This window comes from Notechis scutatus, chromosome 4, assembly GCF_049901735.1.
Source record: "Notechis scutatus isolate UNSWTSFEM ecotype Mainland chromosome 4, rNotScu1.2, whole genome shotgun sequence".
NCBI classification, from domain to species: domain Eukaryota; kingdom Metazoa; phylum Chordata; class Lepidosauria; order Squamata; family Elapidae; genus Notechis; species Notechis scutatus.
In genome coordinates, this window is record NC_142012.1 from 76,384,665 (window position 1) to 76,412,455 (window position 27,791).

Below are 27,791 nucleotides of genomic sequence, written 5' to 3' on the forward strand. Positions count from 1 at the left end.
TTGGCATGGTTAAGGCACAGTGTTGGGAAAGAAATGTGCACATACTGTATATACCTCTATTAAAGTAAAAGGCATTCATAGTAGTTATTCGATAAAAAATGAACTCATTTTTTTCAGTATCAAGAAAATCACTGTGGATACCTACCCATTTGATTGGAGGCCTTTAAACCTGAAAAGATTGGAGCCTTCTCTGATTATCTAGAAGTATAAATGCCTACTTATCTTTGCAAACATGGGAAGAGGAGTTGGAGGAGGAGGAGGAGGAGGAGGAGGAGGAGGAGGAGGAGGAGGAGGAGGAGGAAGAAGAAGAAGAAGAAGAAGAAGAAGAAGAAGAAGAAGAAGAAGAAGAAGAAGAAGAAGAAGAAGAAGAAGAAGAAGAAGAAGAAGAAGAAGAAGAAGAAGAAGAAGAAGAAGAAGAAGAAGAAAAAATCACATTGTTATAATGATGTAGTTTACTTAGTCAGGCTGGTTATGTTTTAAGCTGGCAAACATTTCCTCTTTATCTATTATTTCTTATAAAATCTTAAGAAAAACTTACTTACACCAAACCAATTTGCATACAATTGTACTGAGTGAAAATAATATATATATATATATATATATATATATATATATATATATATATATATATATATATATATATATATATATTTTCTTAAGTTTTCGCTGGTACTTACATGTATGGTGTTCGGTTTGGTTCGGGTATTTTCCCACGTCATTGTAGTTCTTTTAAAGTTGTAGCAACGTTTCAGCAGAATCTCATCTGCCATCATCAGGCTTCTGTATGTGCTTGCAGTGCTGCAGTGCTTGCACTGGCACTAAGCCAAAGCACCAGCAGCCTGAAGATGGCGAGTGGGACCTCGCCAAACGTTGCCTAGATACTTTGAATCTTACGCGGGAGAAAACCCGAATAACCAAAGATCCATATATATATATATATATATATATATATATATATATATATATATATATATATATATGGATCTTTGGTTATTGGTTTTTCCCGTATAAAGATTGAAATATCTAGGCAACGCTGATGAAGTCTCATTCATCATCTTCAGGCTTCTGTCTTCAGCTCTGTGCTTTCAGAGAAGCACAGAGGCTGAAGACAGAAGCCTGAAGATGATGAATGAGACTTCATCGAAACGTGCCTAGATACTTCCAATCTTACGAGGAGAAAACCCGAATAACCAAAGATCCACATACAAATACCATGAGAACCTCAGAAAACATATATATATATATATATATATATATATATATATATATATATATATATATATATATATATATATATATATATATATATATACTGTAAGCTTGCATAAAACTGTCAAATGGGCCATAGATAAATAGATAGGGGTTAAATGGGGTTGTCCTTCTTCCAGAAGTCTTGGATTTCAGTTAATTAGCATAGTGAAAAGCTGTGAGTTATTTTTCCAACTAGTCTGGAACCAAACCCCCACCCTCACCCCCAAAGTAATAAACCATAAACCAGACACCTTCCAGGCAGTGTTCAAGTCAGAAGTATTATATCAGGTCATGGAAATATTTCATTCTGTGTAAGAAATGAGCTTGCTTTCCTAAGTAATAAATACATACAATTTTTAGTGTGCTATCTTGGATTTTGCAAGCTTCACCTAAGTTCCATTTGTGCTATTACCTCAGCGCTGTTTGTATTGTACTTCAGGGGGAAAAAAATCTAAGTTTGGCAGAAACTCCAGAGAAAAGATGAGAAAAACACACAATTCACACTTCATTTACACAACCCTCCTTTGCTCCTCTTATTATCTCACACCACACTTCTTCCACACATATTCCCTACCCATAATTATGTGTCAGAAAGAATAACAGAGTTGGAAGGGAACTTGGAGATCATCTAGTCCAATCCCCTACTCAAGCAAGGATGCTACATCAATCATGTCAAACAAAGGGCTGTCCAAAAGTTTTGAAACCTGGAGAAATCTTCATGCACCCTGTTCTTTTCTTTCAGGATTAGGAAAAACCATTTTTTTCCCAGATATGGCTATAGCTGGCCAGCTTAAGGATGCTGGGAGTTGTAGTCCATTAACACCGGGATCCAGGGTACATCAACCATGCAAAGGTTGATGAAGTGCATCTTCCCATGTTCCTCCTCATTGAACTGCTGGGAAGTGCAGCCACATCTGGAAAAACCTGACCAACTACAACCCAGCAAGAATAAAATAGGTTTTTAGTGGAAATGTATCACTGGCTTTTCTCACAAACACAAAAAGGCCATGCCTAGAGTTAGTGCACACACTGCCTGGAGCTGAGAAAAGAGCACCCTACACAGCAAACCATGTGCAGAGAGAAGACCAATCGTTGTTCTCTGTTGCACAATTACTCCAGTGAGATCAACAGCACTCACAGCACATCAAAGGCACTGACACGAGTCTGTAATGCAAGATGTTTTTAAACCTCTGCAACTTCAAGGAGTAGCACCTGGGGTCAATGTTCCAGAAAGACCAACTCCAACACCAAGTCTCCGAGGCAGACATTTCTCAAAGTCCCATTTTATTAAAGTTGACATACTGGCACGTCTGGAAAAACCTGAATCGGAGAGTTCTGGGTTTTCCTCACAGTAATTCAAAACACAAATCCATCCCCTGCACTCATCGGTCCATCACATGGTCCGATCACCATCCGTCCCAACTGGAGACATTCCCCTGACCACTGCTCACCCAGGTGCAGGAAAGACATGACCTTGACTGCAAGGAAGAATGCTATTATGGCTAACTACATACAGTACACTCTACAAAATTCCCCCCTCCCAATTTCCTAGGCACAGGAATGTGGCAGCGTGGAAGCTTCTGCTGCTAATATGGCTTCCAAAGCTGACACCTGGACTTACAACAAGGCTCCTACGTCCCTTGATTCAGCGCTGACATGCTCTGAGGAAGCTCTTGCTAACTTAAGCAGAACTACCACTCCAGATCTCCTCAGCCTTGAACAGTGTGGTGACAAAGTTGGCACTGGTTTGCAGAGGCTGATGGCATTTCTATTCTAAGGTGTTACCTTGAGCCGATCATTCCTTCCTGCCCATTGCAGTCGTGGCCCTGGGGAAAGGCTGCTATTAACATTCCAGAAACCTTTTTCTTCCTCGGGCCATTTTTAGTCGTGACCCAAAGAGTAAAATTCACCAGGAAGGGCAATCATTTCGGTGTCTGGGAATGAGAATCTCATCCCGTTTCCTGAAATTATTTCAAGACATGCTGCTTCCAGTGTTTTGAATTTAAATTTAAAAGTCCAATTCAATCCTAGTAAAATAGAATCAAGATCATGTGAAGTGCTTGTACCACATTACAAAGCCTTAGTAAGACCACACCTGGAATATTAGGTCCAGTTCTCGTCACCACAATATAAAAAGATGCTGAGACTCTGGAAAGAGTGCAGAGAAGAGCAACAAAAATGAACAGAGGGCTGGAGGCTAAAACACACAAAAAATGGCAACAGGAACTGGTTCAGAGGTGGTATTCAGCAGGTTTTGACCAGTTCTGGAGAACCGGTAGTGGAAATTTTGAGTAGTTCGGAGAACCGGCAAATCCCACTTCTGACTGGAGATTTTACAGTCTCCTTCCCCTGCCACGCCCACCAAGCCACACCCACAGAACCGGTAGTAAAAACAATTGAATTCCACCACTGAACTGGTTATGTCTAAGGAAAAGAAGGACTAGGGGAGACATGATAGCAGTACTTCAATATTTGAAGGGCTCCTGCAAAGATGAGATGGATCTTTGAGAATGTTTTGAACTTTCTAAAGGCAGTGGGAGCTATAAAGCTCTTCCAAAGAGGGGAGAGGGCAACCCATGATCCTCTGGGCAATGAGGTTAACCCTCTGGAGTGCTGTCCTATCTGCCCCTGTGCAATTGGCAAACCATACACAGATGCAGTAAGTTAAGATATTTGGATTTGATAGGATGTTCTGCATAAGGTAGAAATCGCACTGCCAAATTTTTAATCTCTGTTGAAATAAGAAGGCTTAGTAAAGTGATCCACCTCCAAGTAAAACTGCCTTTTGCAATTGACTGGTGGAGATTTTGCCGCTGCCACTGGCGGTCAAGTGATGTGGTGCTATTATTGTTTTGAATTTATTATTGCCATCCTCTCCATAGGACTTCCAATAGACCTCTTAAGAATTCTTGATAGCATCAAGTCAGGGCCTTATCTTTTTGGGTTGCCTCATTGAATCGAGAAAGAGAGGTAGTCCTTTTCTCTCAATGTCTTCATGAAACCAGGGGTGGGATTCTACCTGGTCTGACCGGTTCTATAGAACTGGTTGTTATGATTCTGCCCAGTTTGGAGAACTGGCTGGCTGGCCCCTCTCCCCCCACCCACTCACTCCTTACCTGGCATGCATGCCATCCAATTTACCTGCATTTGGTAAGTTGCTATATTTCCTCCCCCCCCAACCATCAACTGTTCTATTGTGCCAGGAGATTTAGATTAGCTAGAAAGCAGGAAACTGTTGGATGTCTTGCTCTGTAGCTAATCTAAAAGCAGAGCTGAACCTTCCTTAGGACTGAAGCTTCTATTTTTCAGTGCAGACTCAGGTAGCAGATTGCAGAAAAGTAGATCTCTGAGTGACTCTGTGATTCTGTGAGCAACTCAATCTGCTTGCCAGCTTTGCATGATTTTGGGTAAAAGTTGCTCTTTTTTAATAAAAAATTCAATATTTACATAAACATTTATAATATTTACATACAAGCCACACCCACCCAGTCACATGACCACCAAGACACATCCACAAATTAGGCCATGCCCACAGAACAGGTCGTAAAGAAATTTGAATCTCACCCCTGCATGAAACTACTTTCTTATAATTTTATTATAATTTTGAATGCTTCAGCATTGATCGTCATTGTGAATTTCAGAAGGCATACTAAAACAAATATAAAATGTGCCTGCCAATTCATTTATTTATTTTGCCATTTGCTTCTCCCTCTCATTTTCTATTTCCTGTATCTAGCCAGTTTCCAATTCTCAAATGACAAGTTCTAACTCTGTTCCATCAAACATTTATATTTTTAATGACTGTTCATGAGTTTGTGTACATTTTCTGAGATTATGTACTTTGCATGACTAAGCATCCAGAGTTATTGTGTCTCCCATTTGTCTGTTGCTGGATCTGTTTAATTTCTGCAGGAAATAAAGGTCCATTTGCAATGCACACAGCGTAAAACTGTTTTATTTTAACATTTTAATTAGTCTGTGCCAAAGGAACCAAATCATTTCAACAGTTTGGATTCAAAACCATTAGGAAAAACTGCGTTCCTTAAAAACAAAAAGCAGAAAAAGACTGACACTTTTGAGGCAAAATAGCTGGATTTTTTAAAAAATGGTTTGTTTTATTTTTGAAGTACACTTTACTGTTTTCCCAGATTTGCTATCAGAATGTCATTTTAGAAACCCAAAATTGTGATGTATAATATATAAAAGTCTTATCTAGCTGATGTTCTACAATTATCAGACTGGTAAGAATTCAGCTCTAATTACAAACTTAGGAAAATATACTAATACAATTAGAACAAGTAAGTAAAATACTAAGTTCAGTAACAATAACAGAACAGATAACAGTAACAGTAATAACAACAGTAAGGGAATAACAGTTGGAAGGAACCTTGTAGGTCATCTAGTCCAACCCCCTGGTCAAGCAGGAGTTACTGTACCATTCCAGACAATCAGCTGTCCAATATCTTCTTAAAAACCTCCAGTGAGGGAGTATTCACAACTTCTGAACTTAATTGTTCTCATTGTCAGGGAATTGGTTTTCTCCATGATTAGTTTCCATCCATTGCTTCTTGTCCGGCCTTCTGGTCATCTGGAGAATAGCTTAACTTCTTTGTGTCAGCCCCTTAAATATTGGAATGCTCTATCGTATCATCCTTAGTCCTTCTTTGCATTACACTAGGCGTACCCAATTCTTCGTATGTTTTAGTCTCCAGTCCCCTAATCAACTTCGTTGCTCCTCTTTGCACTCTTTCTAGAGTCTCAACATCTTTTTTATATTGTGGCGACAAAATAATAATAATAATAATAAACTTTTTTTCCTGATATACAAGATTATAAGATGTTGAACTGCCATTCTGGGTTTTTTTAGTAGCCAACCAGCTGAACAGGAGCTAATACAGATAATATTTTAGCCTATGATAAATAACGATTGATATTCAGCTGTATAGTCCTATTCTGGAATATTACATTATCCTTCATTGATTGGTCTGTGGCCAGAATTCTGTCTTGTGGTAGTAAATTCCATTTGGGATCAATGAGGCTGAGTTTCTTTGTGCTTTCTAGCCTTCTCAGTGGGGTTATGCCTGCCTACCTGTCTTCTCTCTCTCTTTTTTTCTCTTTTTCTCTCTCTCTCTCCAGGGGGAGGAATCTCCTATTGTTATCTCCAATTTTTTGACTGTGAAAGTTAAAACCACCACAGAGCCACCCCTATGGAGACATTTAATCTCTGGATGTGAAAGGGTTTGTTAACAATCATCCATGCTTAGAATACGGTTGACCAAAGGGATTAGTTTAACCTTTGCAAAACTGGATCTCTTAAGGCTAAATATAACCCCACTCCACCTCAGTTGGCATGGTTAAGGCACAGTGTTGGGAAAGAAATGTGCACATACTGTATATACCTCTATTAAAGTAAAAGGCATTCATAGTAGTTATTCGATAAAAAATGAACTCATATTTTTCAGTATCAAGAAAATCACTGTGGATACCTACCCATTTGATTGGAGGCCTTTAAATCTGAAAAGATTGGAGCCTTCTCTGATTATCTAGAAGTATAAATGCCTACTTATCTTTGCAAACATGGGAAGAGGAGGAGGAGGAGGAGGAGGAGGAGGAGGAGGAGGAGGAGGAGGAGGAGGAGGAGGAGGAGGAGGAAGAAGAGGAAGAAGAGGAAGAAGAGGAAGAGGAAGAGGAAGAGGAAGAGGAAGAAGAAGAAGAAGAAGAAGAAGAAGAAGAAGAAGAAGAAGAAGAAGAAGAAGAAGAAGAAGAAGAAGAAGAAGAAGAAGAAGAAGAAGAAGAAGAAGAAGAAGAAGAAGAAGAAGAAGAAGAAGAAGAAGAAGAAGAAGAAATAAATCACATTGTTATAATGATGTAGTTTACTTAGTCAAGCTGGTTATGTTTTAAGCTGGCAAACATTTCCTCTTTATCTATTATTTCTTATAAAATCTTAAGAAAAACTTACTTATACCAAACCAATTGCTTTGTTTGGGTATTTTCCCATGTCATTGTAGTTGTGCTTTTAAAGTTGTAGCAACATTTCGGCAAAATCTCATCTGTCATCATTAGGCATCATTAGACAGATGGATACAATACAGAAGCCCTAATGATGGCAGATGAGATTCTGCAAACGTTGCTACAACTTTAAAAGCACAACTACAATGCTGTGCTTAGAAAAATACCCAAACAAACCCTGAATCACGGAAACCAATAACATACATACATACATACATACATACATACATACATACATACATATATATATATATATATATATATATATATATATATATATATATATATATATATATATATATATATGTGTAAGCTTGCATAAAACTGTCAAATGGGCCATAGATAAATAGATAGGGTAGGTAGATAAGTAGGTAGGTAGGTAGATAGATAGATAGACAGACAGATTGATATTGATGTTGATGTTGATATTGATATTGATATTGATATTGATATTGATATTGATATACATAAAACTCATTGGTGCGTCCTGAGTGAATTGGGCAATGAGCAGACCAGAATCTTACCCTGAAAGCTCCTTTAAACTCGTATTTTTAACTCGCCCTTAAAATAAGTTGCTCTTTTATCTTAGAAAAGTGGCTTTGAGCCTGAAGAAGGGAACCGAGGCACTTCAGAAAGGTCTGTTAACTTCCCCAGGGTCTATATTAGACTTCTGAGTCACAGAGGTTTTGCATAGCTGGTGTTGGGTTACCCACCATGTATGGCCTCTTCGTCAGGGATATCAGTATCTGTATTATAAGTGCTATCTATTCTTAGATGACACTTCGGCTGGACTCACCAGGCAAGAAACAAAAAAAGGAGCATTAGTTTGTGCTTTAATCGGATAGAAGTGGGGGGGAAAGAGTGCTCCTTTTAACAACATACCCACCTGTATTCCACTCCTCTGTTTCGCAGAGCCCGGGACTTTCCTGGCGTAAAGGAGAGATAAGATGTCTTTCGGTGTCACTCTTAATGGATCTGGACCATGGGGATTCCGTCTGCAAGGAGGGAAGGACTTCAACATGCCTTTGACCATCTCCAGGGTAAGGGCGAGTTAACTCAAATGTTTCTTCTTGAGATTTGAAGGGTTTGGACTTGTGGGCTTGCTGGAGAGAACTGGCTAGGGCAGGCAGGGGTGATAAGATCCTGGACATTTTTTTTTTTAAGAGTGAAAAGTACTACAATGACAAGGAAGGGGAGTCCAGTTCAGTTGGCACGGTTAAGGCACAGTTAAGGTGTGTTGAGAGAGAAATGTGCCCATATATACCTCTATCAAAGTAAAAGGCATTCATAGTAGTTGATAAAAAATGAATAGTATTACAAACTATTCTAAAAAATATGTGTTCCAGGTATACTTGTAAAAGAAGAAACAGTCATCCTGCAATCTCCAGAACTTAAAATTACATTTATAAGCTTTTGTCAGCCTCTGCTGCTTTGTCTAATTCATAGATAACAAGAATAGCCCACATATAATAAGTTGTGACAGTAGGAGTCATCTTTGGGTTGAAAGGCGGTCAGTTTACTTCTTCTCCCAACAATTCTCCCAACAATTAAGTGTATGAAAATGACTCGAAACTATAGGAGTTTTGTTGGCCTACATATCATCTTTTCTTCTCTTCCTTTTTCTCCTTCTCCTCCTTCTCCTTCTCACCCCTCTCTCCCTCCTCCTCTTTCTCCTCCTCCAAATTTAATTTTATTTTAGAGCTGCCTTATCTAGGATAAGAATGAAAAGAAATAGTTGCGAGGGGCAGGATGACCATGATCATTCATGTTTTTTTAAAAATTATTTATTTATAAATTGTATTTATACAGCCACCCATCTCACAATCAAGTGGTTTTTCTACAGCGTGTTTGCCCATATTTGATCAACAGGCTCTCAACATCCCTAAGGGTTGCTTTGCCTTCCAGCAAATGGGCTGGAGTTTGGAAAGTCTTTGTATTAAGCCTCAAATAATGTGTTGTACACGCCTTTAGCATTAATTAGTACACGCCTTTAGCATTGATTCCTTTATTGCTTTTCCATTTTGCCAATGTCTGTAGTTCATTTCTTCCTGGGATTTCTAAAAGGAAGATGTTGCAAGACCCTTAATAAGTGTGTTGTGAATATCAACCTTAAAAACTTTGTCCCTACAACTCACGGGTTTATTTTTATTTTTTTCCTTTTCTGGTGTTGGGATTGGGACTTGGGATACTGTTGCTATATCAGTGAGAAGTGAAAATCGATAACAGAGTGCAGGAGAATCAGGATGAGAAGAGCCATGGACTCCTTATCTGTAATCAAGATGTTAGTGTGAGTTGTAAGCTGAATGTCTATGGAGATTCTCCAGGTCATGGTTGTCCCAAAGGTGTTTTTTTTCCCAAAGGCAGCTAGACTTAAAATCTTTTGCTTCTCATCCAAAAAGCTTCTTCAGTTCTGCTGAAATGAAGAAGTGAAGAAACTTCTTGGATGAGAAACAAAACATCTATATGTCTAGCTGCCTTTGGGGGGGGAGGAGAAACACCTTTAGGAGTGACAAGCTGAGTTTCTAGACAAAGATGTGCGTGATGGGCAGCGTGCTTCAAACTACTATCTGTTTTCTATCCTGTTCTGGAGCCTTGGGTGCTGAGCTTTCTTTCTCCTGCATGTTGGAGATCCAGAATAACATTTAACCTTGCACAGGGACATTTTTGGGAGTCCTCTCTCCCCCAATTTTGGCACCTGGGTATGTCCAGCTGCATTCAGTCTCAGTTTGCATCTGTCAGCAACTCTTTTCTAAGTCCTTGGAGAAGGTTTAAATCCCTGATAAAGGAGAATATTTGTAACTCAGGGTTAAAATGTGGGGTCCTTGGAGTTCTCTGAGCTTGGTTATTTTCTTGCAGGCATTTCATTACTTAGCAGTGATGTGTTACCTAGTCTGGGAAATGAAACGTCTGCAAGAAAGCAACCAAGTTCAGAGAACTCCAAGGATACCCCAGTTTTAAATCAGCTTTCAAGAATGAACCAGGAAAGGACTATTTGGGCAATCAGACGCTGTGTGCGCATGTGCGTGCGTGCGTGTGTGTGTGTGTGTGTGTGTGTGTGTGTGTATCTATCTCTATCTCTATCTCTATCTCTATCTCTATCTCTATCTCTATCTCTATCTATCTATCTATCTATCTATCTATCTATCTATCTATCTATTTGTTGGGTCTCAGCCTCTTTTTCCAACTTCTTGAGTGCCTGCAGACTATGTTGAAAAAATATCAAGATGATAACCGTGATGCTGTGCTTATTTTTCATGTCTATTTTGCACAACACAGATAAAAAGCTGGTAAAGCATTGATTACCCCATTAGTAGCTACCATCTGGATGTTTTTTCACCGTATTCTGTGGATACACCTCCCGACTTCTCTCTGTGTTCCCCTTTTCTTCATTTTTTTCTTCCCCTCAGAGTGCAATTTTCTCTGCTGTGGGGTTTTTGCAAGGTCATTTTCCTCTTCCATTTAAAAGAAAAAATGTTCTCAATCTTATTCATCTTAAGGTTGCCTTGCCTTGCTGATCTTTCTGTTGTGTGCATGGCAAGCTTGAGCTTTGTAAGAATGAGGAAAATGAAGGTTAAAACAGAAAGGGCAATATAATTTGAGTTACTGCAGTTGTGTGGAACTTTAAATGTCTTCTCCAAAAGTGTGAATTGGGGAAAAAAATCAGATTGTTCTTAAAGAAGTCACAAAAGGTGTCATTTTGAACGCAAAAGATGGAGTCAAACAGGGCAAAGTCATCTAATGTTCATCCTAGGATGACATCTTCTTAAATCTTCTCTTCTTATATACTTAGTAACATTTTCAGTCCTTCCATCCTATCACATTCTTCCTTTGTGCTAATTCTGAGTGCTTTAAATACTTATGCTGATTTGCCTTATGACGTCGATGGATACCCATGGAGAAATGTGCTCAAGGAACTTCATACTGGAATTTCAAACCTGCGAGCTCAGTTTGCAGAAGATCTAAAAGCAAGAACTCGAATTCCAGACATGCCTATGACTTTCCTTTGCTGGGCTCACACAGAGATTTCATTCCAAACTAAGATGATTACTTCTGCACCACATTCCTTTACTGGTTTTATTCCTTTGAAGGGGGGAAAATGAAGGAACTGATTCATGAGGGGAAAATCATGGTGTGTGTGTGTGTGTGTCATATTAGGGATGTATTTCTAACCTGGATCGGTGTTTCTCAATCTTTGCATCTTTAAGATATGTGGACTTCAACTCCCAGGATTCTCCCAATAAATATGCTGACTGGGAATTCTGGGAGCTGAAGTCCATGTATCTGGAGTTCAAATTATGAGTTCTCCTTCTGAAATCCTCAAAGTCAGTTGCTGCAGAAGGAAGAAGCAAGGCAAATATGCAAAATCAGAAATTGGGAAGAGAAGTTTTTATATATTTAAATGAGAGAAGGAGGGGGTAGAGATAAGAGCAGTTCCTACTCATAGTTGTCATTATCATGAAGCAAGCTACCTTAGGGTCTTCCTTCCTGGTAGGCTATATTTTTTAATGCATCAGAGATTAAAATAAACATCAGCAATAGAAGAACATTAAAACACCTTCTCAAGTCTGCTTGGAATGAATACAGTCTGATCATCCATCTAATTATTCTGTAGCTCAAAGTTATACTGGCGTTTCTAACCCACAAGTATCTGCATGAAATACTTAGCTGTCGAAATGCCTGGGAATTTCTTCCTAGGATGTTGTAATTTGCACATCTGTCAGGCATCTATTCTTGATATGTCAAGCGGTCATCATTAATATATATGTTGCCATGGCTGTACTAAGAATGAGACAGACAAACTCTCCCACATGGGCAAATATTTAACAGAGTGTGTGGCTACTTACTATATAAACAGGCCATCAGTGACAGGGCATATGCAAGACAGAAAGCAAAACAATAAGCTTCTATAAAGTCTCCTTGAAACTTTGTGATAATCTTTTGTAGAATTTGAAAATATGCTGTACTGCTACCAGGACAAAAATGTAATTGGAGTTAATGTTAATATTCATATAGCAATAGCACTGAGACTTATATATCACTTCACAGTGCTTTATAGCCTTCTCTAAGCGGTTTACAGAGTCAGCCTCTTGCCCCCAACAATCTGGGTCCTCATTTTACCCATCTCGGAAGGACGGAAGGCTGGGTCAACCTTGAGCCTGGTGAGATTTGAACTGCCAAATTGCAGACAGCCGGCAGTCAGAAGTAGCCTGCACTCTACCACTGCGCCACTGTGGCTGCTGATAAGGTATCAAGATAAGGTAATGTAGAAATAAAAAGAAGGAGCACTTTTCTTTATTCAATCAATTTCTATGGCCACTTAGCTCCAACAAGTGGTCTCTGGGCAGTGAACAATTAAAAAAATTAAAACAGTTAATTAAAAAAAAATGGTGGCCAAGAGATATTATAATCCATCAGTGTCAACATAATTAGGAATCAGGGCCCTTCACACACTGTGGATGCCAGGTCTGGGCACATAGCCAGGCCTTCAAGGCCTTCTGAAAGGCCAACAGGATTGGGACCATCCTAATCTCAGGAGGGTGGGTATTCCATAGGGCAGGTGTTATGGCAGAGAAGACATGTCTCCTCATCTCCACCAGCCAACACTTTTTGGCTGACAGGACCTGTAACATGCCCAACCAGCTGGCCCAAACTTGACAGGTAGAAACAACTGGGACAAGAGTAATGCAGTCTCAAGCCACGAAGAGCTTTAAAAGTGACAACCAGCACCTTGAATGGCACTCAGAAACACACTGGCAACCATTCCAGCTCATGGATTAGAGATTAGACATGTTGACTGTCCAACACCATTGACTATCAGTGAACTCCATCCTGCACGGGTTGAAGCTTCTGAATGCTCTTCAAGGGCAGCCCTATGTAGAATTCTTTGCTGTAGTTCAAACGAGAAGTCACGAGAGCATGAGTGACAGTGAGCAGAGTCTCTTTGTCAGAAGAAGGGCTGACGTTGCTATATGTACATGAAGCCATTTTTAAAAATTAACCATTTTTAGAAAGAAATGGTGTAGCAAATGTTTAAGAGGGTGTCTTTTTATGACTGAGTGCTTTGGGGAAACATGTATTTCCCATCATTCTCTGTGATAATGAAAATGGAATTTTTTGCTCACAGGGGAAGAAAGATACTTAAAATCTACTGTCTTTGAATAGTTGATACCAGAGAGAGCTATAATTTTCAGTCTTATAAAATCTCACTTGAATACTATCCTCCCTGTACAGCAGTCATAAAACAGCATCAATTTTATTGAGAATGAGGTTTTATGAACTGCTTGTTATATGACACTCAATAAAGACACTATCTAAATCAGAAATATGTAAGATACAGGGTCCTGTGGGTATCATAAGCTTCTCTTTAGCCAATCTTCAAGGGATGTTGACAGCTGAATCCTAAAATGTTCGGGGATCACCAGATTACTTATTCCTGATCTAGATAAGAATCACATTGTCCTAGGAAGACCCTGTGGCATCAGGAACATGGATGGATTCATTCTGGGTGACTCATTTCTACCAGATTGCCTTTGTGTGTAAAGAAGATTGCTGGTGTTCTTCACCGTATTGCTGAATTGACATGTAGATGCACCTTTACAGTTGCTGTTTCCTTCAGATTTTGGGCCAGTGTCAAAGGCATCCTAGTTACTATTGGATTAAGGATCAACAACAAAACTTTCCTAACTGCTGTCTTTCTAGTATCTCAACGTCTAAAAGAGTGCAGAGAAGAGAGCGAGGATGATTAGGGGACTGGAGGCTAAACCCTATGAAGAACCGTTGCAGGAATTGGGTCCATCTAGTCTAGTGAAAAGAAGGACTGGGGTGACATGATAACAGTGTTCCAATATTTGAGGGGCCACCACAAACAAGAGGGGATCCACCTATTGCACCAGAAGGCAAGACAAGAAACAATGAATGGAAATTAAACTAATCAAGGAGAGAAGCAACCCAGAAGGAAGGAGAAATTTCCTAATGGTGAGAACAATTAACAGGTGGAATGTCTTGTCTTCAGAAGTTGTGGGTGCTCCATCATTGGAGGCTTTTAAGAAGAGAGTGGACAACTGTTTCTATGAAATGGTATAGGATCTCTTGCATGAGCAGGAGGTTGGATTAGAAAACTTCCCAGGTACCTTCCAGATCTGTTATTCTATGTTATGTCTTTATAGGCTACAGGAGAAATCAAGGAGGAAGAAATGTTTAGGTATCATTGCATTATATTGCATCCAGGCAAGGCTTTAAATCATGGCCTCCTTTGTGCAATATACTATCCAGTCTTGATAAGCCCTAGCATGTCATCCGAAACCAAATTGTGGGTCAAAAGTGCATCGCAGCTCCACTTTTTACTCAAGTATTGTTGATGGATTACCTGCTTGAGTTGCAGCTGAGTTCCTTCTTCTTTGGATGACTTAAAGTCAGTTCTTCCTTTCAGCCTTCAAACAAAGAATGTCACAGGGTTGTAGTTGTGGGGGAAACAGGAAGAAGAAGGAATATAAAGAATATTGGATATGTCTGTGGTCTTTAGTAGTTTATAAAAAATAATAAGGGCAGACTATAAAATAAATAGCTAGATGGATAGATAGCTGGGGAGAGAGAGAGGGAGGGAGGGAGGGAGAGAGGGATAGTGTGTGTGTCAGTCAGACAGGACACTTATTCATAAAGACCCTTGATTTTCATGGTCATTGGTTAGACCAGGGGTCTCCAACCTTGACCACTTTAAGACTTGTGGACTTCAATTCCCAGAATTACTCAGCCAGCAAAGCTTCTGGGAGTTGAAGTCCACAAGTCTTAAAGTGGCTGAGGTTGGAGACCCCTGGTTTAGACTATAAAAAGAGTTTTCATGAATGGACCAACCCACATATGAATAAGGGTTGAACCCTTCTGTTCTTCTGGAAGTCAACTGCTTCTTTGAAAGAGATGGCTGTCCCATTGGATTCCAAATGGCCAAGTTATGAAGACCTACGCAAGCCAACAAACATTGCTGTTTGTTGCTTTCAACCTCCCCAAAACAATGAAATAAGAGAGATAAGCACTGCCGGAATGACTCCAGGTCTGAGATTTTTCACTCTGGGTATTAACCTGTTTCCCTGCTAGCTTTGGAATCTGAACACGGTTGAAAACTTTAGCCAATCAGTATGTAACCACCATCCGCACACTTGGCCTCTTCTCTACCAGAAAAGAGAAAAATGCTATTTATCCATTTACCTTTAATCTTCTTATTTTCTTTTCCTAAAAAGCCAAGGTTTTAAGTTCAGAGGTGGAGAAAGAGATGAAACTTAATCTGCAATCTCAAACAGCAATAAAATCTCTCTCACTTTAAGTAGCATCACATTTAAATCCCTCTTCAGCCAGCTTTTGAAGGGCAAAGATTGAATAGGAGAGAGAGAGACAGAGAGAAAGAGAGAGAGAGAAAGAGAGAGGGAGAAAAAGATCTTCTGTCACCTATGATCCATTTCTGTTCTTCTAATATTGAAAAGTACTAGTACCGAATCAATATATACTATAAACATATAATCAGTGAATGTTTTTTTTTTTTAAAATCCAGCTTATGGATGTTTCTCAAGTTTATTACAATTCAGCAAATGATCACAAGGATGCTTTTCCAAGAAGCTTCTTCGGTTCTGACAAACTGAACTGAAGAACTGTAGAAGCTTTTTGAAGGAGATACGAAATGTTTTCAAGGGCGAAAAAAACCCCAAGAAAGTCCAGTTGCCTTTTGGAGAAGCCCCTCAGGGGCAACCATAACCCAAATGATTGAGAATCCCCACCGACAAATTCAATAAATCGTAATTGTGATAACCTAAGTGCACAGCAAGTTAAGAACAATGAGCTTTTTGGTTTTGTTTAAGTAGTCTGGAAGGCCGCCTGAGTTCTTCCCCGAAGCTCCAGATGATCACATCTGGGTTGAGTGTCGGGAAAGTCCAGTGCAGAAGCCCCTGTCAATCAAGAGGGTAACAGGTGAAGGCATAGCTGCCTGTTCCCATAGAACTGAACACCGTCATTTATCTAAAAATAAGTGGCCAGCAAAGGCTGTAAGGCAAGTTAGCAGCCGGGTAAGTTTTTAAGGTCACGCTTCAGTTTCCAATGTTTGGAATTCTGGATTTTCTTATGGCCAGCAGGTGTGAAAAATAGTTTTGATGCTTGCTTTTGTCCAGGGCTTTTCATACATGGCCCCCAAACGCAGCATTTATCTCCCATCCTGCCTTTTTAAAATTTAAATTTGGTAACAAGATCAATCTCCAGCCTGGTATTTGTTCCTTCATTCCTACCTTATTGCAATTATTTAGTAAGGACATTGAGATACCTTTGGGGAAAAGAGGCAAGTGTAGATATCAGGCTGACCTGCAAGGTTTATCCTCCCCGCCTTTTCAGAGTTTGTGGTGGTTTAACACAGTGTAGTTGGGTTGTAAGCTGCTCAGGTAGGGCTTTCGAAGATCTGTTGGATGGAGAAGATGATTCTGAGATGAGTTTTGTCCTTAGAAATAAGTCATCACAATGATTCAGTCTTTAAAACTAACCATTTCATATATAATTTTTATGTTTCTGCTGAGCTTAAATTTGCTGTTATGTATGTGTTCTGACCAAGGCTTCCTGAGACTGTAATTAAGCACACGCTTAGTCCCAAACAACTCTTGTTTTACTTCAACGCTGGGAATTATGTGCATTCCCAGCCCGTAATAAGCACCCACCTTTCTCTCATTTGAATTGCTGCCAACAACTAAAGTGCCCAATTAACTGTAAAAAAACAACCAAAGTTCAAAGTCCACACAGAGCTTCAAAGGTTTAATCTGAACAGAGCAAACAAAATTGCTTCCTGCAAAGGTTTCTCTACCTTTGCCTGTCCTTTATACCTTAGGGGAGGGGCAATCATCTCCAAGCCTTACTCCTGTGTCACCCCTTTTGTCTCAGCTGCTGTTGCCTTCTAGCAGCTCTGCACACATGCGCACTGGGAACAGGCTTTCCTTGTCCCTCTTCCTCGCTGCTGCCAGACTCCAGAGGCTCTGGAGTCAGCACCCCACTCCCAGATGGTCCTGGCCCCGTCTCTGCATCGGATGCAGGATCCTCATCTGAGTCCTCCCCAGACTCCTGCACTGGTCCCTGTTCTTCCCCACTGTCCGATTCCGCTGCCGTCTGCACAGGCTGCCGTCGAACCACAACAGTATGAACAGATCTTCTGCTTATCTAAAAGCTGGCTTCTTGATGCTCCAGTTGAAATTGGAAAGACTTTTCAGCTGTTATAAACCTTATCTGAGGATCAGGAAACTCCTGGCCCTTCTCAAATACATCGCACAGAATTAAAAACTTCCCATTTCTTCCCAGATATCAGTGGGCCCTGGAGATTTACCCCTTAGCTGGAGGGGGTAGTGAGAGATATATCCAGAGGTGGGGCTGCTACTGGTTCGCACCAGTTCAGGCAAACCAGGTGTTACTTTTACATCTGGTTCGCTGAACTGGTAGTTGCAATGACTGGCTGGCCCCACCCCACCCCTCCCACCCCTCCCAGGAGTCTCCACACCATTTTGGATCCCAGGTAAGAGCAGAGGCTCAGGGAGGGTGAAAAACAGGCCTCCCGGAGGCTACAGGAAGCCAGAAATGGGCCCGTTTCTGGCCTCCGGAGATCCTCCAGAACCCAGAGAGGCCATTTTTGCCCTCCCAGAGGCTCCGGAGCCCCAGGAGGGCGAAAACTCCCCTTTCCCCTGCCATGGTGAAGGAGGCTGACATGGTCACGCCCACCCAGCTACCGGGCAGAGAACCGGTTGCTAAATTTTTTGAATCCCACCTCGGATATATCCCAGGCTGACATTGTTTTCCTTTTCTTTTCCAAACACCAGGGGGAATTTTCTCCTTTCTCTGGAGAAGAAAGCAATGTCAACCCACTCTGATATTGTTGCAAGAAAAACAAGAAGGATATCATAGAATCCTAAGCCTGGGCAGGGGGGGGGGGACTTTGGATGCCTACTAGCCCACCCCTCCCCCTCTGCCCAAATCCATAATCCTTATGTTGGTCCACATGCTGACCTAATCATCAGGAGTTTTTTTCTGACCCAAGAGACTTATATCTTTATAACAGCATCTGTGCCTGTATTATATTCCTCACCTTCTTTTTCACAGAAAAGCTCAGGACTGGATAATCCACACAGGCCCAAGTACATTCATTTTATCCTGACAATACATCTAGAGTAGATAAAATTATCCCAATTCAAAGCAGGAGAAAATGCTGAGCAATTCAAGCGTTGTTAACATTCATGTTCAGTTCTTCTGGAGCCCGATTTCCCAGTCACATCCAATTATTTACAAAGCAGCTTCAGACAGACTCTGAATCAAGAAGTCCATTTCCCTTTGCAACACGAATTTTTCTAACTAGACATCTGGGGAGCTGACCCCGGACCTCCAAGTGCGGAGCACAGTTACAGCGACAGCCTTTAACTAGGGAGGGATCGTGCAAAACTAACCAACTGATCAGACCACCTAAATTATCATGCAGAGCCCTTGCTGATATCTGATCCAGCACAGATTGTTCTGTTCTCTCTGAGGCTAAGAGGTCTGAAGGACTAGGGGAAATTATGTTGGACTGAAGAAGTGTTTGCTGTGACTTCACACCAGAGTAAAGACCTGACAGCTTGATCTTCTGTTTTATGCTCCTTCTACAGTTCTTACTGTGCACCTCCAAGGGGCCTGACTTTGTGAGAATAAAATGAAATACTGGCCCTTTTTAACAGCAGCGCTAAATGACGACCGAAAGGATTTCTGAAGAAAGTCATAGGAAAGAAATAGTTTCAATTTACATTAATGCAATTGCTTTTGAAAAAGTCCTGAATATGCCTGGTGTATTTAAGTTACAAGAATGAAAATACTTACCGTATTTTTTGCTCCATAAAATGCACTCTTTTGTTTCCCAAAAGGGGATGGAAATGTTTATGCGTCTTAGGGAGCGAATATTGCCAAAGCCGTATCCACCCCGCCACTTGTTTTTGGCCTCTGTGTGCCCCGTTTTTGGCCTACGCATGGGACACCTGTCGATGCCACCTATCGCCGCCACTTGCTGCCGCCGCCTATCACCACTGCTCTGTGCCACCGCCATTCACCACTGCCACCTATCAGTTATTGGATCAGCCTCCCAGAATACTGCCAATCAGCTGTTCCAGGCGGTGGGGATCGCCGCTACCTATTGCTGCCTATCACCGCCTATCACCGGTGCTGCCTGTTGCCGGCGCTGCCGTTCATGACTGAACAGTGGAGCTGACAATAGGTGGCGGCAGCAACAGGCAGCAATCCTCACCTCCTGGAACAGCTGATTGGCAGTATTCTGGGAGGCCAATCCAACGGCTGCTAGGTGGCAGCGGCAAACGGCAGCGGCAGCAAGTGGCAGCGATAGCCAAGGAATGTTGGCGAAGGCTCCAGCGTTCCCAGGCGGTGGCAGCAGTCACAGAGGAGGCAGCAATAGCACAGTTTCTGGTCAGCCAGCTCACTGATTTGTGGGGCTATGGGAGAGCGGGATCCAGCTGTCACTCAGCTGACTGGTGATGGGTGCAACGGAACAGAGCCCTGAGGGGGCAGAGGAAGATTTTCTCGTTTCCTTGTTTTCCTCCACAAAAGCTAGGTGGTTCTTATGTTCCGGAGTGTCTTATGGAGCAAAAAAATACAGTAATATATTTATTAAGTGTTACATATAATGAATATATTTATTAAGTATTGAGTCATGGTGGCACAGTGGTTAGAGTGCAGTACTGCAGGCTACTTCTGCTGCCTGCTGGCTGCCTGCAATTTAGCAGTTCAAATCTCACCAGGCTCAAGGTTGACTCAGCCTTTCATGTTGGGGGCAAGAGGCTGACTCTGCAAACCACTTAGAGAGGGCTGTGAAAGCCCTCTGTGAAGCAGTATATAAGTCTAAGTGCTATTGCTATCTTCCTTCCTTCCTTCCTTCCTTCCTTCCTTCCTTCCTTCCTTCCTTCCTTCCTTCCTTCCTTCCTTCCTTCCTTCCTTCCCCCTAAAAGTTGATTCAGCCTTCCATCCTCCCGAGGTGGGTAAAATGAGGACCAAGATTGTTGAGGGCAATAGGCTGATTCTGTAAAAATCACTTAGAGAGGGCTGTAAAGCACTGTGAAGTGGTGTATAAGTTTAAGGGCTATTGCTATTGCATTAAGTTAATAAATATATTCACTTAATATTTATTTAATCAAATGGTATGGAAATTTTTGCTGGGGGTGGGCAAGAGATGAAAGATAGACATTTAGATAAGCAATTAGATGGATGGATGGATGGATAGATAGATAGATAGATGATAGATAGATTGATAGATGATAGATAGATTGATAGATGATAGATAGATAGATAGATAGATAGATAGATAGATAGATAGATAGATAGATAGATAGATAGATGATAGATAGATGATAGATAGATGACAAACAGACAGACAGACAGATGATAGATAGATAGATAGATAGATAGAGAGAAAGACAGACAGACAGACAGACAGACAGACAGACAGAAAAGGTGTAGATAGATAGATAGATAGATAGATAGATAGATAGATAGATAGATAGATAGATAGATAGATAAATAGATGATAGATAGATAGATAGATAGATAGATAGATAGATAGATAGATAGATAGATAGATAGATAGATAGATAGATAGATAGATGATAGGATAACATAGAGAGACAGACAAACAGACATATCTTGATTCCTGTTTTCTGAAAGATTTAAAACACAACCCCCTCATCCTACCCCCCCCGTACCCATTTTTTGCCCCCCGCCATTGATGAAAGTTTCCGTCTGCATCTGTATGGAGAAATGTTGTCATCTACTATAAAACAACTTATCTGTCTAAATAATAGAAGAGAATAGCTATTCCTCAGCACTGTACTGTGGGGTCCTTGGTGCTCTCTAAGCTTGGTTGTTTTCTTGCAGGCTTCTCATTACCCAACTAGGTAACATCATCAAGTCTAGAAGGGAAGAGGTTTACTCGCTGTCTATATAGAGTGACTTTCCCTCATGGATTATTGCTGAAATTGCTCAGCTATTCAATCAGATTCTTTTGACCTGCTTTTAATTAAAAAAAACAAATACAAAGCCAACGGCCTCAGAACAAAGTCATTTTTCTGTCACTTAATGAAAACTTTTCTGCTTTTCCCATATATGGGAAAAGGCAGAGGTGATATCCAGCAGGTTCTGACCAGTTCTGGAGAACCGGTAGTGGAAATTTTGAGTAGTTCGGAGAATTGGCAAATCCCACCTCTGATTGGCCCCGCCCTCATCTCTTCTCTGCCTCCCGTTGAGTCCCAGCTGATCGGTTGGGTCTTCTTTGGTTGGCCTGCACAGGAGAATGGAGCTGGAAAGCAGGTTAGTGGGGTGGGGAGGGAATGGGGAGTTTACAGTATCCTTCCCCTGCCATGCCCACCAAGCCACACTCACCAAGCCACATCCACAGAACCAGTAGTAAAAAAAAATTTGAATCCCACCACTGCTGTGAATGGTTAAGAAGATTCGCCATCACAACCAGGAAGATAACCTTTCAAAACTGTTAAATCAAAAGCTTCTTGATTTGCTTTGAGTTACTCATAAAGTGGTAAAAGTGGGATAAAAGAAATCTAACAAATAATAAATACATAATTATTTCCTTCACTTATGAATCTGAATGCCATAATAGGTCACCATTTATAGGGATTTAGAAAGATGTGCGGAGCAAATGCATTAGGTCTGAAAGACCAGAGAGTGGGGAGGGAATTGGGATTTTATAGTATCCTTCCCCTGCCACGCCTACCAAGCCACACCCACAGAACCAGTAGTAAAAAAAATTTGAATCCCACCACTGGGAAAAGGGAAAAAGCATATTTCCTGTTGCATTCTGGAAAATTCACAGGTTGTTCAAAGAACGATTTGGAAACTGAGAACAGCACCTGCCACCTAATCTGAATCACTTCTAGTCTAGAGAATATGTATTGGTTTTCAAATGTGGCACTGCACATGCTTCCTTAGCAGAGAGATGCCATGACAGAAGCTTGATGTCAACTAAGCTTCGTGTGTTGTACAGGTCACTTTCAAGAAGTGAGGGGAGCCGAATGTCAACTCATTTAACATTTTGTATACACGTCTTATAGTTAACAACAGAAAGAAGGGGGAAGTTTCAAAGAGCAGGCGGCAGTGTGGAATCGAAAGTACATTCCATTCATATTTTCTTCAAACGCTGATTAGATGACTGAAGCTTCTGCCGTGAAAAAATCTAATTTAAGAGCATGATTGATGATTCTTGGCTATGGACGTTTTTCATTGGATGATACACCCAGAAGGGTGGGGTGGGAAAGCAGGATCAAGGGTGACAGTGAATTATGTACCTCAGAGTTGGCTACACCCAGGTTAGTGCCGGATATAGAATGTTAACTTCAAATAAATCCTCTTTAGTTTTGGGACTGTGGCTCGAGGCTCATGATTTAATTGGAGTAACTGCCAGAATCCTGACACTTGGTGGTTTTCAGTGTTCGAAATGGTGAGATCAGCTGATTTTCAAAACAGATAGAAGATTAAGACTGCAGTTCTGGCTCTGCTTATGTGGAAGCTAACTTCTCAATTTCCATGGATTACTTTGGTGGAAGTCCTTTTGAATACAGGTGGTCCTTGAGTTATGACCACAGTCGAGTCCATGTTGCTAGGCGAGGCGGTTGCTAAATGAATGTTTGCCCTGTTTTAACGACCTTTCTTGCCACAGTCTCTGCAGTGACCCCGGGAACAACCGCAAACCATCATAAATTTGAGTCAGTGTTGAGGTAATTCTCCGTTAGGAGAATGAGTGCACACAGGGAGACATAGTGAGAGTATTGAGGAATAACACACAACCAGCACACAGATACACTGTATAGTAAAATGTAGGTTTTTACTTCCAGTAAATGGTTAAGCAAAGTCCAACAAGCAGTCCAAGTCATACATGATTAAAGCAGTCAGTTTTTCAGTCCAGGGATAATCCAAATATCAAAGTCCAGTATCATAAACAGTTCAGTAACAGACTTACAGCAATCCAAGAAGAACGACGATCAGCAACAGTCAATAGGGAAAAATGCAGGAACCAAAACCAGCGAACATCAGAACATCTCAACTAGCAACTAGCAACAATAGGACTAACAACCCAGGTTTCTGGCTCCATCTTATGGCCGTTTGAGGAACCACACCCAATTACAAGTTTAGCATTCCCTTAAAGAGACAGTATTAAATGTCTATCCTGGTTTATATATTTCCAACCCAACTGTTAGGTGACTATCAATTCCTAACAGTCAGTTTCCAAGCATCTGAATTTTGATCGCGTGACAGTGGCGATGCTGTAATGGTCATAAGGGTGAAAAGGGGTCATAAGTCATTTTTTTTTCAGTGCCATTGTCCCTTTGAGAGGTTACTAAATGACCTGTGGTATGTCGAGGACTATCTATACAATATGCACAATGGCAACCCGCAATTTTATATATCCCAAATGCTGAAAGTTAAAAACCCACCCCTCTCCTAGAAAAATGAAATATTTTAGGATATATATTTTTAAAAGGCATAATTTTTCCCCTAAAAGAGAGGCAGAAACTGAGAGAGGCAGAAACTCAGCCCTTCCCACCTTTGTTAATGGGCCACTGAGGCCTGGGCCAGTCTATTCTACATAACAAAGATCTACCTCCTTCAGGCAGATTGCCCTTCATTGCACTACCCAGCAAGTTTCAACCAAACTTATCACACAGACAACCTAAAAATCTAGCTATGACTTCTGATAGCAACCAATCAGAATACTCTTCCTGCGCCTCAGGGAGTTCAAAGCCCAGAGAGGGTATAAAACCCAGGGACTCTCAGCCTCTCTTCCCTTTTTTTCTTCGTCCAAGAGCTCCAACACATGTGATCCTGTCCACCATTAAACCATCTTTCCAAACAGCCTCCACATTTCCAGTGTCTTTTTTTCCCCCACCCGGAACTCATCCCGGAAGGATATTTCTTCCAACATAGAAAAAGGTGCAGCTTTGGCAGAGAGCTGCTAATTTTGCATTCTGGTGTTCTTTGACTCACCTTTTAGAGATTGATTCTTCAGCCCCAGACAGCCCTAAATAGGATTACGCACTAAAAGTATATATAACTGAACTATCTGACTGATAAATTATCCATTACAGGCCTTACCAATGAGACTGGTCTGCTCTGTCTTTAGGCTTTTCAATTTATTCTGTCTTTCTCACCCAAACACACACTTGGTGAATGAATAAACAGAAAAACCTACAGGCAATCCGCCAGGTTTTCTTTCTTTCTTTTTTGAGTTGGTATAAGGCTGAAAAAGGCCATTTAATCGAGATGTTTCTAACAGCCCCTACCCAGATGCGGCTGGTAATTACAAAGAGGAAGCCTTAAAAAGTTAATGCTCTTGAATGAGTCTTCAAACTTTAGCCCAGAGGTGAGGAAAGTCTCAAGGCTTAGAAGCCTTCATGTGTGAAATGGCCCTTAGAAAGCACAAAGAGAAGCAATTTTGTTCCAAAGGACCAGGGGGCTTTAAAAAGCAAAGGCACCAAATATATTGTGGGTGTAAATTCCTACAGTTGGATTCCCAAGCAAGTAAGCGCTTACATAAATCCTGATGAGATGCCGGTGTGTAGAGGGGTGTAATTTGATTCTTGGACATCATCCAGTGGAACTGGTTTGGGGAAGGGCAGCTGACAAATTTGGACTCAACGCTGCTTTTCATAATTAGGGGTCATTGTCGATTTGCCTTCCATGGTAGATGGGGAAAATAGCGATTGTTTCCAATTTAGCTTCATTCATTCAATGAATTTGATCTTTCTTGATTGCTTTTTTATTATAATTTTTTAAAAACGTTATTTAAGGTACATACAATTCATCTTCCATTTAATGGGTACAAATATCTTGTGCAATAACAATTAAAATTTATATCCATATTCATTACTTTGGTATTAATTCTCTATTCTTATCTTATTCTTATCTGATTAATATACATAATGTCTCTATTTCTGTAATAGATCTTTCTTGATTGCTGAACTTAAGATAGCCCTGCTGCTTTTATTTAAGGGCGATTGGCTCAAGAATTCCAATGTCCGTGGTTCTCTGGTGCTCAGCCAACTACTTAATCCGTGTCACATAGAATTATAGGAAACAACTTCTTTAAACTGGTTTTAGTTTTAGTGACAGTTTTGGTCACCGCGATAGAAAAAAGATGTTGAGACTCTGGAAGGAGAGCAGAGAAGAGATGAAGTTGGAAGAAATATCCTTCTGGGTTCAGTTCCAAGACACTGGAAACATGGAGGCTGTTTGGAAAGACAGTTTAATGGTGGGCAGGATCACATGCGTTGGAGTTCTTGGATGAAGAAAAAGGGAAGAGATGCTAAAAGAGATGCCTAGTGCTCTTTGGGGATTTGAATTTGAGCTTGTATTTTGATTGGTTGTCATACTCCCATGAGGCCATGCAGGGGCAACTCTGTAGGCTGTCCTGAGTTCCAGACTTAGTTGAGCCTTGTTGGATGATGATGAAATGAAAGGGCTTTGGTATTCCTATTATGGGTCTGCCAGAAGGAGATTGATCTTTGTTATGTAGAATAGACAGGCTCATGCCTTAATGCCCATTAGCAAAGGTAGGGGGCTGAGTTTCTGCCTCTCTGAGTTTCTACTAAAATCGGGCCTTCTGGAAATACCGGAAGTGCCAAAATGGGCCCATTTTTCAGCCTCCTGAGGCTGCAGAGGCTTCCCTCAAGCCCCCAAGAGGGTGAAAATGGTCTCTTCCAGGCTCCAGAGGCCTTCCGGAGGCTGAAAACGGGCAGTTCTGGTATTTCCAGAAGGCCCGTTTTTCGGCCTTCCGGGGTGGCAGAGGCTTCCCTCAAGCCTCCGGGAGGGCGAAAACAGCCTCACATGGGCTGAAAATCAGCTGGGAGGCGCATGCATGTGCAGTGTCGGTAAGTGGGCAGGGGTGTTGCATGTGCATGCACAGGGAGCAGGGCACATTGCATTGTGGGTGCTGGCACGTGTGCATGCTTTTAGCATGCCACAACAAAAAGGTTCATCATCACTAGTATAGGGTCTCCTGTTTGGGTAGCGGGAGACCCCAAAGAGGACATTCAAGACCCCTTCCAACTCTGTTATTCTGTATTCTATTCCATATTCTGTAAATTTCACCTGCCCAGCATCACTTGTGTACAGGTAGTCCTCAACTTAATTGGGACCAGAGTTTTCATTGCTAATCGGGATGGTTATCGAATGACCTGATTGTATGACTTTATTTTTTGCCATGGTTATTTAGTGAACCACTGCAGATACAAAGTGTAGGAGAAGAACAGACAGAGCTGGGTGTGATGACCCAGGGTGGGATACAAAACAAACACAGTCATATAAAACAGGTGAAGCCCCTTTTATTCCTTCACTTTGCTTCCAAGCTCTGAATATTCTTGAGGGAAGACAAAAAAACTCCCACACAAACAGTTACAAGAGGAAGGAAAAAAGCAACACAAACCAGGCAAGATAAAGGCCGGAGAACGTCCACAGTTAATAGAACACACACTGGGAAGGACACCAAACTCAGAGAGGAACCATAAACCAGAAATATTTCCACACTTTGTTTCCAGCGATAGCCCATACGCAGGTCCGTCCTCTTATTCAGTTGTCACAGCTACAACCCATGAAGAGGATCAAGACCCTCTCCTCCTGAGTAGACCACGTCTCTCCCTAATCCTCTCCTCCCTGCGTGCCCTAGGATGAAGAGGGGATGGGCCTGGGGCCCTGCAACCTTCTCTGACTGCTAAGCTGGCCTCTGCCCTGCCCCAGCCTCCTCCACCACCTCCGGAGCCACACTTCCACTTCCTGTCCGCTGTTCCTCCTCTCCCTCAGAGTCAGTCTCCACCAGGGACATGACACTGGGGGATTCACCTCTGAGATTTATACACTAAGATTTCTTGAATGCAAAAATGAAGAGAATTCCTGGCCACTGAAAAAGTTGAGAATTCAAGTCAAAGGAAAAAAAAATCAGCTATTTGTAAGGGAAGTTTTTGATTAACATTTAATTTCTTATGCAAAGAATGTGGAGCGATGAATCATTTCCCTTCAAGTTCCATTCTTAATGGCCCTTTGTACCAGTTTGATTAACAAAATCTGTTCTAATTATAGCAGCCATAGCAGATCCTTGCTGTTAGAATATTGATAACATCTTACTGATAATAGAAGCTCAGTCTTACAATTTCTTAGTAGTACCCTATCGCAATAGGACGTCATGTATATTCAAGAATGATTAACTGACATGATAACTCTATTCTAAGAACAGCATTGATTGCAAGAGATAATAGCTGCAATCAAACTAGGTAGGCCAAAATATTTTAACATTTTGGAATATGCAGATAAGGCCATTTTGGTAGCTGTAAATAGAGAGAGGCAGCTCATAATGAAAATCAAATTGGAAAATTAAAAGCCCACTTTTATATATGAAGAAGGTAAAGGTAATGCCAACTGGTACGCTTGATAAACATAAGTTGACAACAAAGTAGTGAAATGGTGTATAATTTTGTCTTTATGGACTGTGG

The 27,791-nt window shown here is 41.1% G+C and overlaps 1 protein-coding gene and 1 long non-coding RNA gene across 11 annotated transcripts in view; both read left to right on the forward strand.

The window, feature by feature from the left end:
* LOC148130791 (uncharacterized) overlaps positions 1–27,791 on the forward strand; it is a 715,147-nt gene that overhangs the window by 476,349 nt on the left and 211,007 nt on the right. The window lies entirely within an intron of this gene.
* LDB3 (LIM domain binding 3) overlaps positions 1–27,791 on the forward strand; it is a 151,574-nt gene that overhangs the window by 11,544 nt on the left and 112,239 nt on the right. For 6 of the 10 annotated variants that reach the window (XM_087963851.1, XM_087963853.1, XM_026674211.2 and 3 more), the window contains exon 1: positions 8,066–8,300. In XM_087963851.1, coding sequence (XP_087819977.1) covers positions 8,208–8,300 — 93 coding nt within the window. In that variant the 5' untranslated portion in view covers positions 8,066–8,207. The other 4 variants (XM_087963852.1, XM_087963855.1, XM_087963857.1 and 1 more) reach the window with 2 other exon arrangements.